At 44.4% G+C, this 20407-nt stretch overlaps 3 protein-coding genes across 6 annotated transcripts in view; all 3 read right to left on the reverse strand.

The window, feature by feature from the left end:
- The window catches only part of mtss1lb (MTSS I-BAR domain containing 2b), a 36870-nt gene extending 30355 nt beyond the window's left edge, over positions 1-6515 (reverse strand). The window contains exons 1-3 of one of the 4 annotated variants that reach the window (XM_062465219.1): positions 5867-6515; positions 4743-4804; positions 1916-1989 (exon numbers count right to left, since the gene is read on the reverse strand). In XM_062465219.1, coding sequence (XP_062321203.1) covers positions 1916-1989; positions 4743-4804; positions 5867-5938 — 208 coding nt within the window. In that variant the 5' untranslated portion in view covers positions 5939-6515. The remainder of the gene's footprint in view (positions 1-1915; positions 1990-4742; positions 4805-5866) is intronic. The other 3 variants (XM_062465218.1, XM_062465221.1, XM_062465222.1) reach the window with 3 other exon arrangements.
- Positions 6516-8413: 1898 nt separating this feature from the next.
- LOC134023953 (secretagogin-like) lies at positions 8414-15481 on the reverse strand. Its single transcript, XM_062466304.1, has 11 exons — positions 15334-15481; positions 15124-15194; positions 13806-13898; positions 12457-12546; positions 11731-11787; positions 11470-11547; positions 10309-10364; positions 9904-9949; positions 9757-9816; positions 9229-9297; positions 8414-9061 (listed from the first exon to the last, which is right to left on the reverse strand). The coding sequence occupies exons 1-11, from the start codon at positions 15401-15403 to the stop codon at positions 8933-8935; spliced, it is 819 nt and encodes a 272-aa protein (XP_062322288.1). The 5' UTR covers positions 15404-15481; the 3' UTR covers positions 8414-8932.
- Positions 15482-15752: 271 nt separating this feature from the next.
- Positions 15753-20407, reverse strand: part of LOC134023258 (F-actin-uncapping protein LRRC16A-like) — a 34203-nt gene continuing 29548 nt past the window's right edge. Inside the window, exons 35-39 of the mRNA XM_062465223.1 lie at positions 19684-19723; positions 19252-19500; positions 19046-19144; positions 18357-18509; positions 15753-17623 (exon numbers count right to left, since the gene is read on the reverse strand). Of these exons, the coding sequence (XP_062321207.1) occupies positions 17451-17623; positions 18357-18509; positions 19046-19144; positions 19252-19500; positions 19684-19723 (714 nt within the window). The 3' untranslated portion in view covers positions 15753-17450. The remainder of the gene's footprint in view (positions 17624-18356; positions 18510-19045; positions 19145-19251; positions 19501-19683; positions 19724-20407) is intronic.

Genomic DNA, 20407 nt, shown 5'->3' on the forward strand with positions numbered 1-20407 from the left:
TGTTAGAGAGAGATAGAGTGTGAAAGAGAGAGTGAGAGTTATAGAGACCACAATACAGTTATTGCGCCAGGGGCCACTGCAGCATCATTAAACACCAGAGAGGGAGGATTGCATATGAGGCAGTAAATTCATGTGTGAGCCCCTCTTCCACAGCCTCTCTTCCATAGCCCCCCAGGCTCCTCTCACCACATTCAGCTGGCCCCACTAGCACTGCATGGACAATTAGGGGCAACCAACCCCAGCACTGGGTTAGGAGATGGGGGAGGCTGGGGGGAGGCTGTGGTGCTTAGCTGGGTGTGGTTGTGTGTGTGTGTCTTGGGGTGGAGGGGGGGGTGAGGGGGTATCACATATGAATACCGCTAGGCTCATGTTCCAGACTGTACTGTACACTCGGCGATTGTGCTCACAGAGGGAGTCCTCTCGGGACAGAGTGTCCCTGGGTCATAGTGCAGGTTCACATCCAGGCCCAGTGTCTCTGCTCTCACTCTGGCCTCTGGGAGTGGGATGTGATCCTGTTCCTGGTCTGATCTTGATAACAGGGGGAAGCGTCAGAACCATGAGGTGATGACGCAGGGTGGCACAGCTGGTAGCCTCCCACAATGCCTGGGCCAAGTGTGCGTGCGTGTGTGTGTGTCCCACCTACACTGCCAGCATGACTATCTACCTGCAGGGTTGAGTCACTGACTCAGCTGAATGCTGTTGTAGCTTCGGAGTTTTGGCTTGACAGGACTGATTATATATATATATATATATATATATATATATATATATATATATATATATATATATATATATATATATATATATATATATATATATATATATATATATATATATATATAGAGAGAGAGAGAGAGAGAGAGAGAGAGAGAGAGAGAGAGAGAGAGAGAGAGAGAGAGAGAGAGAGAGAGAGAGAGAGGGACAAAGAGAGAGGGGCCGAGAAAGAGCGAGAGTGAGGGACAAAGAGAGAGAGGGACGATGAGAGAAAGAGAGAGGGACAGAGTCTTAGTCCCTCTACATCTCCCCAGCCTGCCTGTGCCTGCCCCGCAGTGTGTGATGAATGCGTATGTCGCGCCTGGCTCCTATTAATAGCAGTACGAGGCAGAAGGTGTCAGGCTCAGGGATTGAGATGGCGCGCTCTCTCCCTCTCTTTCTCACACACACACACACACACACTCACACACACACACACACACTCACAGCGACGCCACTGCAGTCAGCACTGCAAACACAACCTGTTTGTTCCTCACACACAGGCTCCTCACATAAGGTACTCACAGACAGGCACCTTGCACATGTAGGAATGCCTCTATTAAAGACAGACACTGGCACAGACTAAGACCGACCCACACACACCAACGCCAGATGCGTTGGGATTCAACAGCAGCAGTCTGATGGATTTACAGCTAAAGGGGATTAACAACCCACTGACCCACTGACAACCCCACCCCCACCGCCCTGCCTCTCACCAGCCAACCTGGCAACCCCCAGAGCTGCACTGAGCCTGAAGGACAAGGAGTTCTGGCTCCACTAACCCCACAGCACCTGGACCAAGCAACCCAACAGCTACACCCATACGGATGGGCCCCGGGTTCCCTGACGCAGCCCTGGCGTCCTCAGAGAGCCAGAGGCCTGAACTGAGCACAGGCATCTACAGGAAATAAACTGGTTTGCATCTTGAAGGGGAATTCCAGAATGAAACATAATGAATTAATTTGTCGTTCTTTTCCAAAACGGACTGTTACAAAGATGTTCCAAAATGACAAAAACAAATAGGCCCAATGATCTTGTTTCTCTGTAGTTTAGTAGGTGGGTTTAACCAAGTGAGATGTTCCAGTGCCTTCATTTAGCGGCTGCAGATGGTGACCATGTGTTTACCTCGTGTGGTAGTGGCCAGGTCAGGTAGTGTGCTTACCTCGTGAGCTGGTTGCCAGGTCAGCCACTTTCTGGAAGGCATCAAGAAAGGCTGCAGCTGCCACCACGGTTGCCCTGGAGAACACATAGAACACAGGCCGTCAGGTCAGGGTTTGGTCTGGTCGTAAACCAGTTTAGACACACGTGTGCTGAGGGCAGGACTTAAGCGAACTTTGTTGGACCTGATTCAAGTACTGATTATCTGAGTTTACATTGTTTTATGTGCGTGGTTGTGTGAGCGTATGAGAGACAGAGAGAGAATAAATGCATTTATTTGGCACATCTGCTGGTGTCGGTCATTAAACTGTTTGTTTATTGACGTCCATTCACTACATCTAGATTCCATTGCGCCTTCTGACAGCAGGGGGTTGCAATTAACTCCTTAAATTGCAGCTAATGGCAGTAATAGCAGATGAAGATTAGAGCTCTTCATCACAGAGGGTCCATCCACCCCAGCAGCGTTGACATGTCTGGAATGTGTGACTGACCGGCTGCAGACGAGCGGGACGCCACAAATCTCCAGCGCTCATCAAAGGTGCCCGGCCCTTGAGCACCAGAGCACGTCACGTGATCAAGATCGCATAGCGGAGACGTGGGCCAGAGAGGCAGGGCTGTTGGCGCGTGTCTCCCATCAGATATGGACTAGATAGGGACCAGATGCAGGGCAGGATGGTGGCGGGTTGGTGGTGTTTCTCCAGATATACGGGCTTGGGACTTGACTTACACTATACATGTAAATGTTACATGAACCTGCTGCTTGGAATCGTATTTATTAAAAAGGTATGATTTTTTCAGTAAAAAAAATTTTTCACCCCCTATAAATATCTTGTGTAAGATAATGAGGACAACTGAGCATTGTTTGGCAACACAGACAGCTCAGTGCCGGTGGAATGTCAATGTCAATTTTCTTTCTCACATTTTTCAATTATGTTCCAGCAATCCTTTTTCAGCCAATTGCCTTTGGCGAGGCAGGCTTTCCTCTTTCGCTTATTTTGTGAATCCACTGTCAATCAAATTTGAGCTGGAGGGAAGCTCAGAAGTTCAGACAAGAATTGGGGGTGCCGTTTCTCACATTGGAATCGATGTTATGTTACCTATTGCAGCTTTAGGTTAAAGACAAAAACCAGTGTTTTGGTAGCAGCCATAGAGACATGTCGTGTGTCCGGGTTGTTGTCGGTAGTGTGTGTAAAAAAAACCCAAAACAGAAACTGCCTCGGTGGAAAATCAACACGGAGGCACCTAGACAACACTGGAGGGATCGCTATGGAAACAGTCAAAGCAGGTTGCTCAGACGTAAACAGGTGCAGAAGAGGAAGAACGACGCTCCACCGGCCGACATACTAGGGTTACACTTCTGGGATGGGAGATAAGGTGCGTCTGCATGCGTGTATTCATGGGGTTCATGTAGACACGTAAACATGTCTCGGGTCTCTCCATAGAGCTTGTCCGAGACGAACTGAAGGAGTTCTACCGAAGTCAACTAACAACCTAGAATGAACGCACAATGCATTCCTTTATCATTGTGGTCATGTAATTTAGAGGGAGAAAGTGTGGCAGCAGGATGAGGGTGTGTTTTTTTACACACACAAACACACGCATCTATTTGAAGGCTGGGTAGAGACACGGCGGAAGCCCGAGGAACTGTTTGCTTCCCTGGGTTCGACAGAGCATTGTTCATTGTCATGCATATTCTATAAACACCGACAGACAAACGATCACCACACTACAGACTCAGCGGAGGGGAAACACCATTATTTCCATGTTATGAGCCGAGAGACTCGTCCACGGCCTGGGTTTGACTGAGACACGTTACTATCCTACAGTAGCTGACGCATCTGCAGGAGACTCTGGATGTCACCGAGATTCCCCACGGCTCTGAGCCCTTCTTGAAAGAGAGCCGTCCTTGATCTCTCTCCACTCAACTGGAGGGTCCTCTCACAGAGAACGAGAAGCTCAACAGAAGACTCATTTCAGCCATTGGTAATGCCATGGTGCCTATATCCTGGGTTCTCTTGGTAGATGACCTGTATCTCAAAAGGTAAGACATGAAGCTACAAAGAGAGGGTGGGGCGTGTAAGGGCTGTGGCCACACTGTGATTGTCTGGGGTCAACCTTGTTTTATGAAGAAAAAAAGAAGTCAAACCCACAAGGGAGGACACCAAAAAGACCAGATTTTGTCCCCAAAATACAGAGATGACTACAAACTATAATTGTGGAACTTCCTAGCCGCTTTGAAAGAAGCAAACCAGGCTAAATTACAGAGCACTTACCCACTGGATGTCATTACAGAGTACAGGGTAGAGACACTCAAACTGTACTGCGAGTGCCCTAGCCACCCTCGCCAGACCAGCAGCTCCTCACTCCTGTTCCACACCTGCCCTGCAGATGCTGCTTCTGGCCCACCCTGCCACACATGGCCCCGCTCCTCCTTCCTGCCCCAAAGACTCTGCAATACCTCCTATCTGCAGCTACTCTCACAGGCATACCCCAACCTGCGAATCAAACCGACTCGTCAGTAAAACAAAGTACGGAGCTCTCCGTTGTGAGACAGGGAAACCAAAAGCCGGTATACACACTGGGGGCACATGGTTTACAAACACATGGTTTACAAGCCCTGCAAAGGCTTTAACCTGATTTCCATGATAAAAAGTGAAGACTGACCAGCACACACACACACACACACACACACACACACACACACACACACACACACACACACACACACACACACACACACACACACACACACACACACACACACACACACACACACACACACACACACACACACACACACACACACACACACACACACACAACAGACTCACCTGAGCTGGGACTGCAGTTTCCCAGCCTTGCTGATGAAGTCCTCCCAGATGGGATAACTGGTCTGTAGGCACAGAACAGAAAACACATAAACCATCACTAAGGAAACCAGAGCACACGTCACTGCATTAATTAGCCAGCATTTGTTATTGAGAACACTTCAAAATAGTTGGACAAATACAAATAAAAAACGGGTTACTTGTTAGGCAATACTTTTTCAATAAAACAGAGATTAAGGAGAAGTGAGGCATGGGTCTGGTGTGTTGTGCATCAGTGCCCCAAGGAGGGTCACCCAGGGCAACCCTACACCCCCTAACAGACGGCCTGCATCCCAGACACATCTGCCCAGCAGACTGTCTGGATGGGCATTCTGACACACTGCTCACATGAAACATACAAAAGTGTGCTTGAACAACTTGACCGGTCTTCGAGGTCGATTGATAAAAGTAGTCTGTGTGCCTGTCTACTAGCTTCCCGTTGAAAGGCATGGTAAGTAAAATCAAGTAAAGCTACTTTTCACTGGAAATAAGGGATAAAGCCTAGGCTTAAACTTTTGTTTGTAACCACAGATAAAAAAATCAAGTGTCAGAGAACTTAATTGGAGGCTTAGAGGGTGGTATCCAGCTGACAGTTTGACCTGGCCTGGCCATGTCAAAGCCTAGTAACCTCCAGGTCACCAAGCATTCCAACCGTTCCTTTACCCCATAACAGCTGTGAAATAAGATTATTAGGCCACTATATCGGCTATATACTATTTTTGACCAACAAATATCCAACATATGGCTAAAATGTCCTATTTGTGGTCAAATCTCTGCTAACCGATAATGAGCTAACTAGTAGTGAACTACTCGTGACTCGAAGATTATGTCCTTAGTCTGCCTTTGATGACCTCGTCCTGGTTGGAGCCAAATAATCTTCAGAGAAGTGGGGCGAGAAAGGTCACTCATTGCCTGCGTGGATGTTAGACAGCCACCAACAACCATTTCCTTGTGATTTTAAACACCAGTATTTAAAAAGTACTGTACCGTTTTCTATATCTAGTTAACTCTTCTCGCAAAATATGCACCCCGGCTCATGAATGCATTAACTAGACACGCATCAGATGTAAAATATATTTTGTACTTACTTTCATGTCTCCGATAACACTTTGGAAAAGTCCCCCGAGCGCACTGCATTCCTTCTCGATAACAGCCTCCATTTTCAGGACCAACTGATGGTCAGTTAGTGGTCACTTTAACTGGTCACACCTGACGAAAAAAGCTAAACCTTCCAAGAACTTGGCTAATGAGAAAAATGTCCTTTATGTATTTATTTTTGTTTAGGTGGGGGGATATTTATCCTCAAATCCGTCCGATATTTTGTAAGTTAGCAACACTTATACCTTTACCTGAAATACAACAACCCAGCACGAGCCTGTGGCTGGGTTCAAAGCTCTCTCAGAACAGGGGTGAGAGAACCGAAGGCGACGAAATTAAAGCCCCCTCTATATTCCACTCTGAGAAACAGTCCATGGTTCCCTCGCCGATATCATTGTGATATTCAAAGTAGGATATATAATGTCACTAATAAAATCCAGTAAGGTTATTTAGTGTGTTCGATAAGAGAACAGAGCAAGCAGCGTAAATTCCGATGGAGACTCGTCTAGCGGACTCACAAACACAATACAAAGCGCTTGAAGCCGAGTCTGGGAGTAAAGGATTTGGTTGCCAGATGACTTGATTTTATCCCCCTATTAAGGCGCTTGAGACCTCCACATGAGCTTGTTGCGCTCTTCCCACACATGCCTCTGCCAGACATATTTTCATTAGACCAATTATAGGACATCATCATGGGCTTCCTACACATTGTAGCCTAATATGTTTCTTTTGAACCAACGTTGTTTACCATCAATACCTACAGATATTTAAGGTAAAGCAGTCAAAGTTTTTAGGATATGTAGGCTGACAGTTTTTGTTTTGAATACGTTATTCGTCTAAGGCTTTGAAAGCCACGTAAACTGTTTTGGTTTATATTAAACCTGGCAACCCTAATAGTTTGAAGTACGGCAGCTATTATTTCGGTAATCTTGCACCACCTAGTGGCTACAAGAGCAAAATACCTGAGCGGTCAACTGTTTGTGTAACAAAACAGCAGCAGCCTAGCTACAGTAGGTAGCCTATCTGAGAAACAATTCAAATGTCTTCTGTAATGATTCCTTACCGGGAGAGGTCTCCCTTGCCTTACACTTAGATATTAAGATGGGTACATTTGAGGAGGTGGAGAGAGAGCATGTGTGTGTGCGCAGGTGCACGCCAAATCAGTCTATTTTCTATTAGTATACCATGCTATCTGTTTATCGAGGTGTCTGTTGCCAACCATCGCGTGGGAGGTGAGACACCTGACAGGTAACTGTCAACAGACTAATAAACGTGTGTTCATGGTCACAGCTCCAGCAGCTGATACAATTATCACGCTAACGTTCTACTCATGTTTGTTGACTGCATATCTGATAAGGGGTTGCTTCCTTTGCAGATAAACTTCCGGATCAGTATATGGTAACATACGCTGTGAGGAAGTCTTTTGCTGCATCAACCTACGGGAAAACTTTCACTGATGTGTGATATCATTGCCATATTAGTCAGATACTTAGTAGGCCTATGGTAAAGTACATTTTAGCATAGTGTTTCCTAAGAAACACTTTTGTTACACTCCTATGTATTATTGGTAACATTGGTTATATTGGTGCTTCTTAATGATGTAATTTGTGTTCAGATTCAACTTTGTTTTGAGATTTATATATATATATATAAAATATGTGTGTGTACAGCGTGTTAGCTGTATCCGACTGGACCACTGTGTGGCCCACAGGTCAGTTGATTACTTGTGATCCAGGGAGGAAGCCATCCCTGCCTCTCTTGATGAATGGGGCGGAGTGGTTTCCATGGAAACCCACACTCTCCATGAGACACCATACTGTGTTCTGTTAATACGTCTTCCTGTTCCATTAGTATCCCACCTGGACATGCTCAGAAGCCCTCCATTCATCAGACACGGACCTCTGTTGTAATGCACGATTGATCCTAAATTCTTTCATGGTAATAAACAGGAAATATCGAGAGCTGAAGAAGAAATGTGATTTAACAGACTTCGATATCTAAAATGCAATCCTGACACGAACAGACTTCATGTTTACCCACAAACAAATAGAAACGTCTGGCACCAATGTTAAAGTTAGTCCTCTGAACATAGCATACAACCCTAAAAGCAGTAAATTGTTTGTCAATGGGCAGCTGTTTCACTCATCCCCCCCGCCCACCCGCCACTCCCAGATAACAAACCAAACACAGTCCACCACGACACACATCTCACTGAACACTGAGAGCAAATAGCGAGGGATCTAAGCCTGTATCCACTTAAGACTAGCATCATTAGAGTCTATTGGGTGCCTGTGTAGTGTCCTGTTTGCCTAAGAGGTATACGGCTCATTGCAGCTTTGCAGGAAGTCACCCACACACAATTGGGTTCCCTTTTTCCTCTTGCTAAGTGTTGAGCTGTGGCATAAGTGTTTCAAACGTTTGACCATCTGTTAGCCTGCTGCATCATTACACTGTGCTATCTGTCGGTGGAACAGCATATGTATGAAGGAAACGGGTGTCATTCTTGATATTTTATAGAAACAACAAACTACTTTGCATTTAACTTTACACCATTTCTTTATTTTAATTTTAAACATCATCAAAACCAAATGTCTAAATGTATATGCAAACAGGAGCATGCACGTCGCAAAAATCCATAAACCGTTTGACACTCTAACTGATCCCAAACAAAAACCTACAAAAACAAAGAAAACAGGTATAACAGTAAACCACAGGTATAACAGTAAACCACAGGTATAACAGTAAACCACCACATACTAACATAAGTGTCACTGTACTTCACCGCACTAAATTCTAAAACACATACCCACACAGATTTTCCCTACTTTACATGCAAGAACAATTTCTATGACTCAACACCTTCTTATCTACAGCTCTAACCAATCCACCAACTGTATCTCTACAGTAACAGTTTAGATGTCAGCAGTGAGAGTCAGTGTTTCTGCCCATTCAGAAATAGCATTCTGAGTGACAAACCAGACCCATAGGTATTGTACTGTAGGTGCTTCAGTGGTGTAAATGGATCTAAAGCAAATATCCTCCCCTCTCTGTGCAGCCTAGGGCTGGGCCTTCACCCCCAGACACAGAGCCAGCTCACTCTTCTGGATCTTTCCATCCTTGTTGACGTCACAGTGGCCAAGCAACACTGCTCGCAGCTTGTCCAGCTCAGGACCTGTGATGCTGGGCTGGGGAGAGTAGGAGGGTGGGGGAGAGAGGAAATGGTGTGGGAGAGAACAATATGTACAGTTAAGCCTGTTAAGATTTGCTTACATGATGTGTCTCTTAAATGTTTCCATACAGTTACCTTGCCCTTATATCAGTGGCCATGTTTTCAGTAAATATGCCTGCTCACCTTAACTAGTTCCATCATGTCTTTAACAAAGCCGTCCACCTCAGGCCCCTCCAACGCTCCAGTCTTGCTCTGTCAAACACGGAAGGGGGATAAACTCTCTCTACATCCCTGTGATGAGAATAACATTCTTAAAACGAAGATGGATTTTGATAACAATATCAAAGCGAAAGCTAAAAGAAAAACATATTTCTTATGTGATCAGACTCGTATTCTGAGAGGCAGAAAGAAAACAATATGTAAAATATGCACTGAGTACAATGTGTACAATATGCATATTGAATATGTAAGCATTAACATTTCACTGTTTAGTTTTTTATTGGTCTAATGATTTTTAATTAATGTGATCCTATTCATTAGAGAAGAATCGGGGTGGCTTTATTGAGCTTGTTGCATAGCTACAGTAGGACGGTCATTGGCATAACTACAACACAATAATATATAATAGTTTCTTGTTGGACATGTGTTTAATTTTAATCTGAAAGGAAGCCTTGCATCTATATCTTGTTTTTCTCAGTCAGGCTCACTCACAACATCATAGTGGTCAAAGATGTGTTCAAAGTCTCTCTTCCTCTCCTCTTTGCTGCAGGCCTGTAGAAACAGAGCGGCAGATTAATCGTGTGTTTCCTGAGAAAATGAAGCTGTGGAATACAGGAGACGAAGGAGGCAGGGACTCACATCCAGTTTGAACTGAAGCAGGAAGTTCTCTTCCAGAGACAGAATTCTATTAGGGGCATTAAATGTAACTCTTATTAGTACAGAAAATCCTTTCGATGTTGAAACGAGAGAAGGAAAATATCAAACCCTATACCCCTGACTATGCACTTGTGGAGATCTGAGGTGTTGTACAGGTTCAAGCAATATGGCAGCATTTCCAAGGAGCCAATCAAAACTGTCACATTCTTTCAGATCTCCACAAACATGTAGTGGTTGACACAAGAACACCAAACACAGTCTAGCAAAATGACTGAAGGGTATAATACCTGTCTAGCAGAATGACTGAAGGGTATAATACATGTCTAGCAGAATGACTGAAGGGTATATAATACCTGTCTAGCAGAATGATTGAAGGGTATATAATACCTGGCCAAATCGTTCAAATCCAAGCGTCCATCTTTATTTTTGTCAAATATCTTCATCTGTTAAAAAAGAGGGATTGGTGTATGTTGAACAATTGTGTTAGTTAGTCTGAAGGACTTGAGAACAATGTTGAGTCAACTTTCTCAGAATCCTAACATGACATAGAGACATGATATGACATATGACATAACTAAGGCATTCCAGATGCAGTGCTGGCCGGTGGTAAACAGACCAAGAGTGACCAGATAGTCACAGTTTCTCCTGAAGCTCTGGTGATTGAAAGTCAGAGTCTCTCCCTTGTCTGAGGTGAAATAATTCATTTAGGGGACAGAAAATTCAGCTGTTGTCTGTCTGTTGTCTGTCTCTCTGGAGCGCTGTGACCTCCCTATCTGCCCGGAGTCAGAGCTGCTCTCCTCTAAATGGGGTTATGAGAGTCTAGAGGGTAATTTAACGTTTGTCTGAGTTACAAAGTCTGAAATGGAAGGAGTCTCTGGAACTGTGGGATGGGAAATCTTGGACAAGCTCCACAGCACGAGTAGTGTACATTAGGAGTTTCCTCTATTTCTATTAATGAAATATAAATCTAACTTTTCATACAGAACGTTCATGTCAGGTGCTCAAGTCATGTGTTTAACCCTTGTGTTATCTTCGGGTCATTCTGACCCATCAGTCATTGTGACCCACCGTCGTATTGCGACAACTTTACCGCATACAAAAACAAATAAAAAGCATTTTCTTTTAACCATCGGGCTGTCTCTGACCCCCCACATCGCGAAGGTTAAAAGAAAATGCTTTTTATTCGTTTTTGTATTGGGTAAAGTTCTCGTAACACAACGATGGTTCGTTGTGACCTGAAGGCAGCACAAGGGTTAAATTATCGTTTTTTGTCACTTTTGTAGCATCAGCTGAAATGCTTGATGCTGCGCCAAGATGAAGATGAGCCAAAAACTATTTTATGGACCGAGTTAATGTCGGCCACACTAGAGGGTGATGGTTGCATTAAGCTAATTAGACTGCTGTCTCATCTCATAGGCTGCACCCTGCAGAGGAATAAATCACTTTGTTATAGGGAAAGAGTTTGGGTTGTATTAGCTGCTTGCATGTGTGTTTCACGCATATACCGTATATGTTCCTTCAGGCAAACGCAATGATGTCACCTCTTACCATGGCATCTGTGTACTCCTCCAGTTTGCTGGAGGATACAGTTGTCTGTTGTTGTAGAAACAGATCATTTAGGAAACTCTGTTTTAAAGGAAAGACACACCAGTGTAAGAGTAAGACAAACTAGGGTTAGGGTTTGACTTGCTGGTGCAGATGAAAGGGTTACATTATAGTTCAAAATAACAATACAGGGAATTAAACATCCTTACTTTAGGAGACTTCTGGACTTTACTTTGAGTCTGTTTATGGTAAGGTCAAAATTACCTTCAGCTCCACTGCAGATATGTACCCACTGCTGTCTGCGTCGTACTTCCTCCAGATCTACAGAGAGAGAAGACAAAATGTCACATTCACACCAAACAACACACATTTCCTTATCACCTGCATCGGATATCTACAGTGCAGATTTGGTTGTGTATCAGGTTAAACCGATGTTACAGGAACTGGCATTTTCTGTTTTAGGTTGCATGTCAAACTGAGAATGTGTGGTTTAGCTGTTTAAGGATCTCTCATTAGTTGATCTCTTGGCCCCAGAATATGAATAAAGCAGCGAACCAGGTTTAAACTCTAATTCACCTGTTATTTACATTAACATATACATTATAAGGGCCTCTTGAGGTGATCCCAGACCATCTGATAGGGCACTACATAGTTCTGCATATAGTTCCTCAAAGAGACAAAGGAGGAGATATGATCAACAGTGGTATGTTCCCAATCGGTGTGGATTACTACAACATAGCTCGTCCCACGCTGTAGTTCTTTTCCTTGTAAGAAATCTTCCTGTATCTTATTACTTCATAGTGACAGCCTCCTAGTCACTTTCCACATCTCAACCGTGTTTCCAGTAGTGTGTGCTACTGCATGGATTTATTATCCTTCTGAGGTCAGTGCTTAGACCAGATCTATAGTGCTCAACCTGTGTAAAGCAGTGTTTTCCCCTGGGAACAATGTAGACAGGTGTGTGACACAGAGAAGGAAATAACCCTTTACCTGCATGAAGTCGACACTGTTGTCCAGGGCCGCCTCCCGGCGGAACACCAACAGGAAGTTCTCGTCCTCGGGAAGAATCATGTTGGCCAACTGTAACACAGGTTAGAGGCCATGGGTTACGGAAAAGACACAGGGATGCTACCAATCAATCGTTCTTCCATCCGCTGTAGCTCTCCGTCATCTTGGACAGCAGGCGTCTGGCATCTTAGGCCATCATCTCCCACCACATCCTTCCCTCCATCTCCGCAGCGGCACTTTAGCTGAAGAGGGGGTGAGGCTGGCCCCACACAGGGAGAGCCAGCCTGGCCGTGTTCCAGCACTTCCTGCTCTTCTGCTAATCAAGTTGGGTCTCCATTAGAGGATTGAGTTGGACTCTGCTCAACCACCGCACGCCCAGTCAAACATGTTACACTGGGCTTTACAGCAGCAGCACAGATCTAGCGCAATGCACCAAGTTTACAGCTCAGGTGTTTAAAAACGATGCCTACAGTCAGGAATCCTGAAGATCCTGTTAACTCTCCTCTTTTTCTGCCATCTGCCCCAGGGCTCTATGTCAGTCCAGTACGAGAGTAAAGAGATGACTTCTACAGTATGTCCAACACACATATAAGCACCACAGTGGTACTATAATACTGTAGGTTGTCTCCTCTGGGTCTGTTTTGGTTGCTTTTTATATATAATTTAATATATAATGTGCGGCTTTAGGCAATTTTGTTTTCTATGATAAAATAACTATAGACCAGCTCTAATGTTGTTCTAAGAGAGTCGTACAGACAAGACCTTTTGTATGTGGCACCACATCTAATCAATTCCAGTAGCTAAACTTTTCATTGGTTGTGTCTGGCAGTGGGCTCTTGCTGTACATTACACAAAAGGCTCCATAAAATCTCAGCCTGCCAGATACAGAAGGTTCATCAAATCTACTTAACCTCTACAACAATGAATCAACATGGACAGCTATTGATTTTAGCTCCAAGTACAAAACTGAAAGAAGAAGTCTTCTGTTATTTTTTAAGGGTTGCTTTCATTTCTTGAGGGAATGAATAGATTTCAGGGGGAAGTCTTGATATTGGGCCACTCTGCTTATTCATTAGTCCATCTGTAAGTGCAGTCTAGAGTCCCTCTCACCCTTCTTACTCCTCTGAACCACAGTCCACCTCAACCTCTTTACTCTGAACCACAGGGAGCACAGCTCCAGCAAGTCCCTGGGTGAAAAAAAGCTTCCACCACAAAGGGGATAACCACTGAGAGAAGGAGATGGAGGGAAGGGAGGTTCAAGAAATAAGGATGGAGACAAAGAGGGAAAGATGGACAGGATGAATCCATTAATAGTTGGACTTCTAATATACCTCCTGGATCTGCAGGCGTCCATCTGCAGTGACGTCATACGCTGACATGAAGCGCTGCTTCAGTCTCTTGACCCTATCCTCCGTCACCTTCTCCTGGAAGGACAGAGCAGGGGTCAACACCTGGACATGGAACTGGTGTCATTAATCAGCCAGTTACCATGACCACAAAAGCAGATAGACGACAGCAGGCCAAGGTCAGATATGGATGCTGTTGTCTGTGCGGACTACTTCACCCTTACTACATATGTTAGCACAATGTGTCAACGCCATGTCAATGTAAAATGGCGTTGCTATTTGACTAAGCTGCTTCCCTAAGAACCACTTAAGGGAATAATTTCCAAGCAAATGAAGAGCTGATACAATAAATCATTCAGCCTACCATTACCAGACTGTAGGCATAACTTATACTACACAGTGTAGCTTATCAACGTGTAGAATGTATCTTATCAGTGTAGACTGTAGCTCATCAGTGGGTAGTAGACACTAGACTGTAACTTTGATTACAGAGGTAGTGTGTCAGAGTGTAAACTGTATCTTAGTATGTCAGTGTATGATGTATGACATTAACACAGGACCAGCAGAGGGGTCAGTACACTTAAAAACACCCACTTGCAGACTTACAGGAGCCAGAATCTCTGGTCAGCCAGGTGCTGCTTAGCAACGGTTGGTTAATGAATAATGTTTTTTTTCCCCCCACAATGGTTTCAGTTCCAATTATAGAGCTTGGCTATATTACCTGGCAGTGGACATGCATGAATATATTTCATTAACATTGGAATGAGTTTTTTGCTGGTATTGATTTATTGAATTTCACTGTATCATAAACTTAGGCTAACATTGACATAAAACAAAATGCCTTAAATATCTTTGCGCACAGTTGACCTGCACAAGCTTAAATACAGTACGTTGTGAGCTCTTCCCTGACCAACCCCGCGGACATAATGTTTTCCCGCAACCATCTGCAAAGCACAACCAGTCACTTAGGAAAAGGGCAAGCAGATGTTGTTTTTGAGAACGGGTTAAAATACTGAAAAATATAAGTTTATTTACTTACATCCAAAATTAACATCCTGACATGTATAGTGTCCTTCCTGTTCTTTATTAATACTCACAAATTAAATGATTAAGTTGAATACACTAGTAATGAGATCGTTTGACTACAATTAAATTAATATGTAGCCAATTCACTACAGTCACCAGTAAGTTAAATAAAGGGAGTTTGGATGATCTTCAGGAAATCAAGGCGCGCAAGCGATGGTTCATCTGCATTGGTCATGATTTGATTCCATTACAAATTATTGAACACCAGCTGACTTACCTCTGGACCCAACTTCTTCATCATGTGACGGAAAAAGTCATCCAGCTCTTTACCCTCAATGTAACCATTATCTGGAAAGTTACATATATAAGGACACAATTCAAACAATTACATTGTGACATGTCCCAAATTTAGGCTGTTTTCCGTATGAAATATTCGAGTATTTCAAATGTTTAATCTATGATTAAATACATTCCCCATCCTTCTCACCGTCGGCATCGAAGTGTTGCCAAATTTCCAGGAAACCTGCTGCATCCAAGTTATCAAAGGCGCACTCCATAGCGATATCTTTATATAACTACCCGACGCACAATGTGAAGTCAACTGCTGTCTGGCTTTCAACTTACTCAAAATATGGGCCCCTGAATGCAATCAATTCTCAAACCACACCTCCTTCTGACGTTTATGAATAAAACTGAAAAGCGTACAGTGTCATTCGTCACTGTACAGTAAAACAAAAAATGCACATGAAATTTTATTTGGGGTAAATAAATGTTGGACAGCAAACTGTATAATATTTGGCACTTCTGTGCGTCTGAGCCGTAAAAAGTTCAAGCACCACACCTAGAGGGTTATTTTTTTAACTCCAACAGAAACATCCAATTTCATACAATTTGAATGATCATATCTGCAGCCTGTAAAATTATTTTAATTGGTATAAATATTCACATAAGGAAATGTCCACATACAGTAGAATGCTTTAGTAAAACATTAATGTATTTATGCATTTAAAAAATGGACAATACAGCCTAACAAAATAATTGAGAGGAAGAGCAACAGTGATACGTGTACAGTTTTTCTTTTAAAAACGACAAATTAAAGATCTACGATTTGCTTGATCTTTGTCATGAAAATAATAATTGATTGTGTATTAAGATTAATGACAAAACAAAAGACAATCACTTTCTGTAGTATTAACACAATGTACATTTAAAATAAAAGGCATACAAACACCATCAGCCACAGTTTTTAACCCAATAAATTATACATACATTTTGTAGTGTGCTTAGTACCATAATCAAAATAGGATTTTGTGTATATATACACACACACGTGTGTGCATATACATCAGTATGTTTATTCTAAACATAGTGTATATATTAGACGTGCATATGACAGAAACACACATACATATGTATGAAAGCACATATATACATACAGTACACCTTGGTCACACCATGCATATTGGACACACAAGTAGCCCACACACAATCATGGCTTTCACCGAGCCTCCTGCTGTTCTCCTTTTAATCTCAAAGATTTAACACAAGTTCATTGTTTTATATGACAAACAGAACACAGCCAGCTGCTTTTACACCCCAAACCAAGTTAAGATACACAGAGTAGAACATAAAGTAGAAGAGCAAAGCATTAGTTTGTGTAACATCGGAAACATATGTTTTAAGTACATGACATCAAAAATACCTTTTGCCTGAAGGAAGTGAAAAAAAAAAAAAAAACTACAAACCGAACAGACACCATCTTGGACAAGGTGCAGCAGCAGTAGAAAGGTGCATGTGGACATGTCTGGCTGCTCCTGTGGTGAGCTGGCATACTCTAGGCTACCTACTCCACTCAGGTTCTCCAGGTAGTTCTGAACAAAAACACTGGGAACAGAATCAGTCCTTCATCTAGAGTCTGTCCTCCCTCCAGCCACACAGCCAGGTATCTGAGTAACCAGAGGAGGTCCTCCCCTTAACAAGGATGCTGTTCCACAGTAACATGGCACACACTGCAAGGATCAGAACAGTGCTGCAGCGAGGTTATCACTAGGGTTATTTCAAGTGTACTACAGTCCTCTTGGAAGCATTAAAAAGGTCATAGAGCCTAAACAGCTCTCAGAGCTAACACAGCGTTACAGTTAAAGCACAGTGCAGTACAGCGGTTATGGTTGGCCTGTATTTGCAAATACTGTCAAATACGTCGGATGCACTTGATTTTGGTCTCACCCACTGCCGTGACACCAGTGGATTGGTACAGTAAGTGCCAACTGAGAGGCCAATCAAAAGCACCTCAATCACAAATAGAAATACATGCTTTCTGGTCATTTACTTCTCTAATTGTCCCAGGTCAACAGAGCCCGGGGCTGAGGCTACAGAGGCTGGGGGTGAGGCTACAGAGGCTGAAAGAGGCTTAGGTTAGGCTTAGGTTTTCCTGATTGCAGGTTGAGATGACCGTCAGAAATCTACTCTAGTACCATGCATTGAAATACAACTCTCTGAATGAACCTTTTATCCTCGAATTCACTTGCATGGAAATGGCCTTTCAAAGAACTTGTATTTCTATAAGGTGCAGAGGACTGGTCAATCCCCATACAGTAAGTTGTCTCATATGAAAATAAAGTCTTTGTCTGCTTCTTCCCCGGAGTCGGAGGTCTTCCTCCCCGGACCCCGGTCCTTCCTGTCAGGCTTGGGGGAGAGTTCTGTGGTCTTGTGGTCGTTGGAGGTGGTGCGGCTGGGGCTGGACCGCTGGGCTGGGTCAGACACACTGGCTGACCTCCCTGGGACAAGACGACATGCCGTACATATCAGGAACAACAGAGGGCGCTGTAGGCTACCGATTTAGAACAAAGAGCTTCCACTAGAATTCCCTTGTATGTACGTATACTACATATACTACTAATATACACCTAATATGGAGTAGAAAAATATGTGAATACTGAGATTATAAATGACACACATAAAACACTTTTAAAATAATCATAAAATGAGTAAGAAAGGTTTTGTAATGAAAAATACAGCAGATTTTCAAACAAGCAGCAAGACATCTTTCAAATGCGTACTGAGACAATAACTAGACGGATGCTAGTTGTTATTCAGCTCAGCATGTCAGCTCTTTGAAAGTATCGATGTCTTAGATGCTGGTTGGAAAGGATCACCAACAGCAGACGTCATTATGGAAAACTTAAAAGACAGTCAAACTAAATCTTTTGTTGAGAAGTGCAATAATGTTTCTGACTGCTGTGACCCGCTCCTGGGATGAGAGACGGATGAGCAGAAACAGTGGATGAGAGGAAGGATGGAGAGGAGGATGAGCAGGGAGGAGGACATTGAGCAACACTTAGAAGGAGGAAGTTGTCCCTGGATATTGATTTAGGGTCAGTTTAGGTTTTGTCCCTGATGGTCATAGTCTGAATTTAGAGAAGATGCACTGATCCCAGATCAGTATCTAGAAGCAACTTGGTTGAGGAGAGCGGTGATAGGGTGAAGGGTGAAGGAGAAGGGGGATCTAACCAGGCCGGGGGAGGGACTTCCTGCTCTCATGCTCGCCCACTTCCTCTGCGGAGGCAGTGCTGCAGGATGATTGTGGGGAGTGTCGGACCCTGGCCACAGGTAGCTCCACTTCCTGGTCGGAATCAAATACGCTAGTGTCTCCCACCTGGTCTACTGGGACAGGGCGGAGTCTGAGCTTTAGAACTTGTCAATCAGTTAGCATGCTCACCTGTAAGCACATCTGCTAGCACAGACATACCCATCATCTCTCATATCAGCCTGAAACTCTTGAATATGGACTCCTATGAGTCCAACATCTGATCTACAACCAATTATGTATAATTATTTGATTTGTTATTGCTTATCAAGATCACGGTGATTGGCCCGTAAGCCCTCAGCGGGGCTGTGGAAGCTGCCACTAGCAGGAGGGGGAGACACTGATCTGGAGGAATCTGAAAGGCTCAGATTTCCGATGGAGGGACACAGCAAGGGGGTGCATGGCAAACACACCACATAAATACAACACAGACATAAACGCATCTCACACGGACAGATTCAAACCAAAAGCAGCTGCATCAAATGGGCAAAATGGGATTCAACCAAAGACGATGTGAACGAATGGATATCTAATCCTTAAATACTTATAAAGTAACTATTCAGCAACTGAACTACTATAGCTTGGTAGTATGGGTATTGGGACACACTGCTACCTTCTTTTGCTGGGCTGGTCTTACTCGCCGAGCTACCCAGGAGGGGGCTGCAAGGACCCTCCTTCTCCGACGGCGCCCTCTTGAGGCCAGAGGACTCGTCTGAAAAAACAAAGAAAGGGCATCACCTCACAGTGCTGGTGGGCTCCAGAACACAGCCATTATGGGCTCCGCCCCAGAGAGCAGCAGTGTGGCGTGAGAGGGCTTACCTATGCTCCTAGTGCTGCTGGTGCGGGGTTTCTGGGGGATGGAGGGCCGGGCAGCCAGGCTGGGCTTGGCCCCCTGGGGGGGCGGGGGTTTGGGGCTGGCATGGCCCGTCATGGAGGAGGGGCTCCGGACTCTGGAGGCTGCCTCTGGACGGGCATCGGCCCCACGAGTGGGAGGCCTCTCAGGGGACACCCTCGCCTCTGTCCTGATGGAGCCACTGGGAGACCTGCTCTCTGGTGGGGGGGGCTTAGCTGATTATACACACACACACACACACACACACACACACACACAGGAGGTAACAGATTACACACAGCCAGTGTATAACACAAGTAGGGCCTTCACTGAGTGCATTAGACTTGCTCACTGTCACATGGATCACATGTGACAACTATCTGTGAGATGGAGCATGGAGAAGTCAAGAGTCTACTAACCTGTCCCACTGCTGTCTGGGCTGGCTGGCTGGTCCTGACCCTGGAAACAGGCAGCACAGCTGGTCAGTAAAACACACACGCTAGCAAACTCGTACTGGGTTATTCAAAGATGTGTAATATATCTGAACAGTAGGTGGCGATCTGTATTAGAAAATGGGCTAGGCACACGCCCCCCCGACCCCCCCCCCCCCCACACACACACACTCACACTCTAGGGCAAACAGCCTTTTTAAACAGATGGCAGGCATGGCTCTGCCTAGTGATACAAGGTCAGGGAGAGCTCGTACAAACACCATAAACCTCTTATTCACACACAGGCGCGCACCCATACACACATACACATGCTCACACACACAGTTCACAAGTGAAAGTGGACAGTTTCATTAAGCCAGAATATTACTATAACACGGAGGGGCCAGTCCTCTAGTGTACACAGTAGCAGGGCAGAGTAGCAGAAAGACAAGTTTAGCAGGCTGAAAGAATAAAGTGTGAAGAAGCTTCCATGCATAAATCCATTCCTGACCACTGGTACTGGAGCATATGTGATCACTTCGAAGGTTTGTGTGCCTGTGTGTGCGTGTGTACGTGTGTGTACACGTGTGTGTGTGTGATGGCAGTGATTCCCCCAGATAGCCAATGGGAGGTGAAATCTGAGTATGGTCCATCTGGTCTGCCCTCAAGGCCTGAACACACACACACACACACACACACACACACACACACT

This window comes from Osmerus eperlanus, chromosome 7, assembly GCF_963692335.1.
Source record: "Osmerus eperlanus chromosome 7, fOsmEpe2.1, whole genome shotgun sequence".
In the NCBI taxonomy this organism is placed as follows: Eukaryota; Metazoa; Chordata; class Actinopteri; order Osmeriformes; family Osmeridae; genus Osmerus; species Osmerus eperlanus.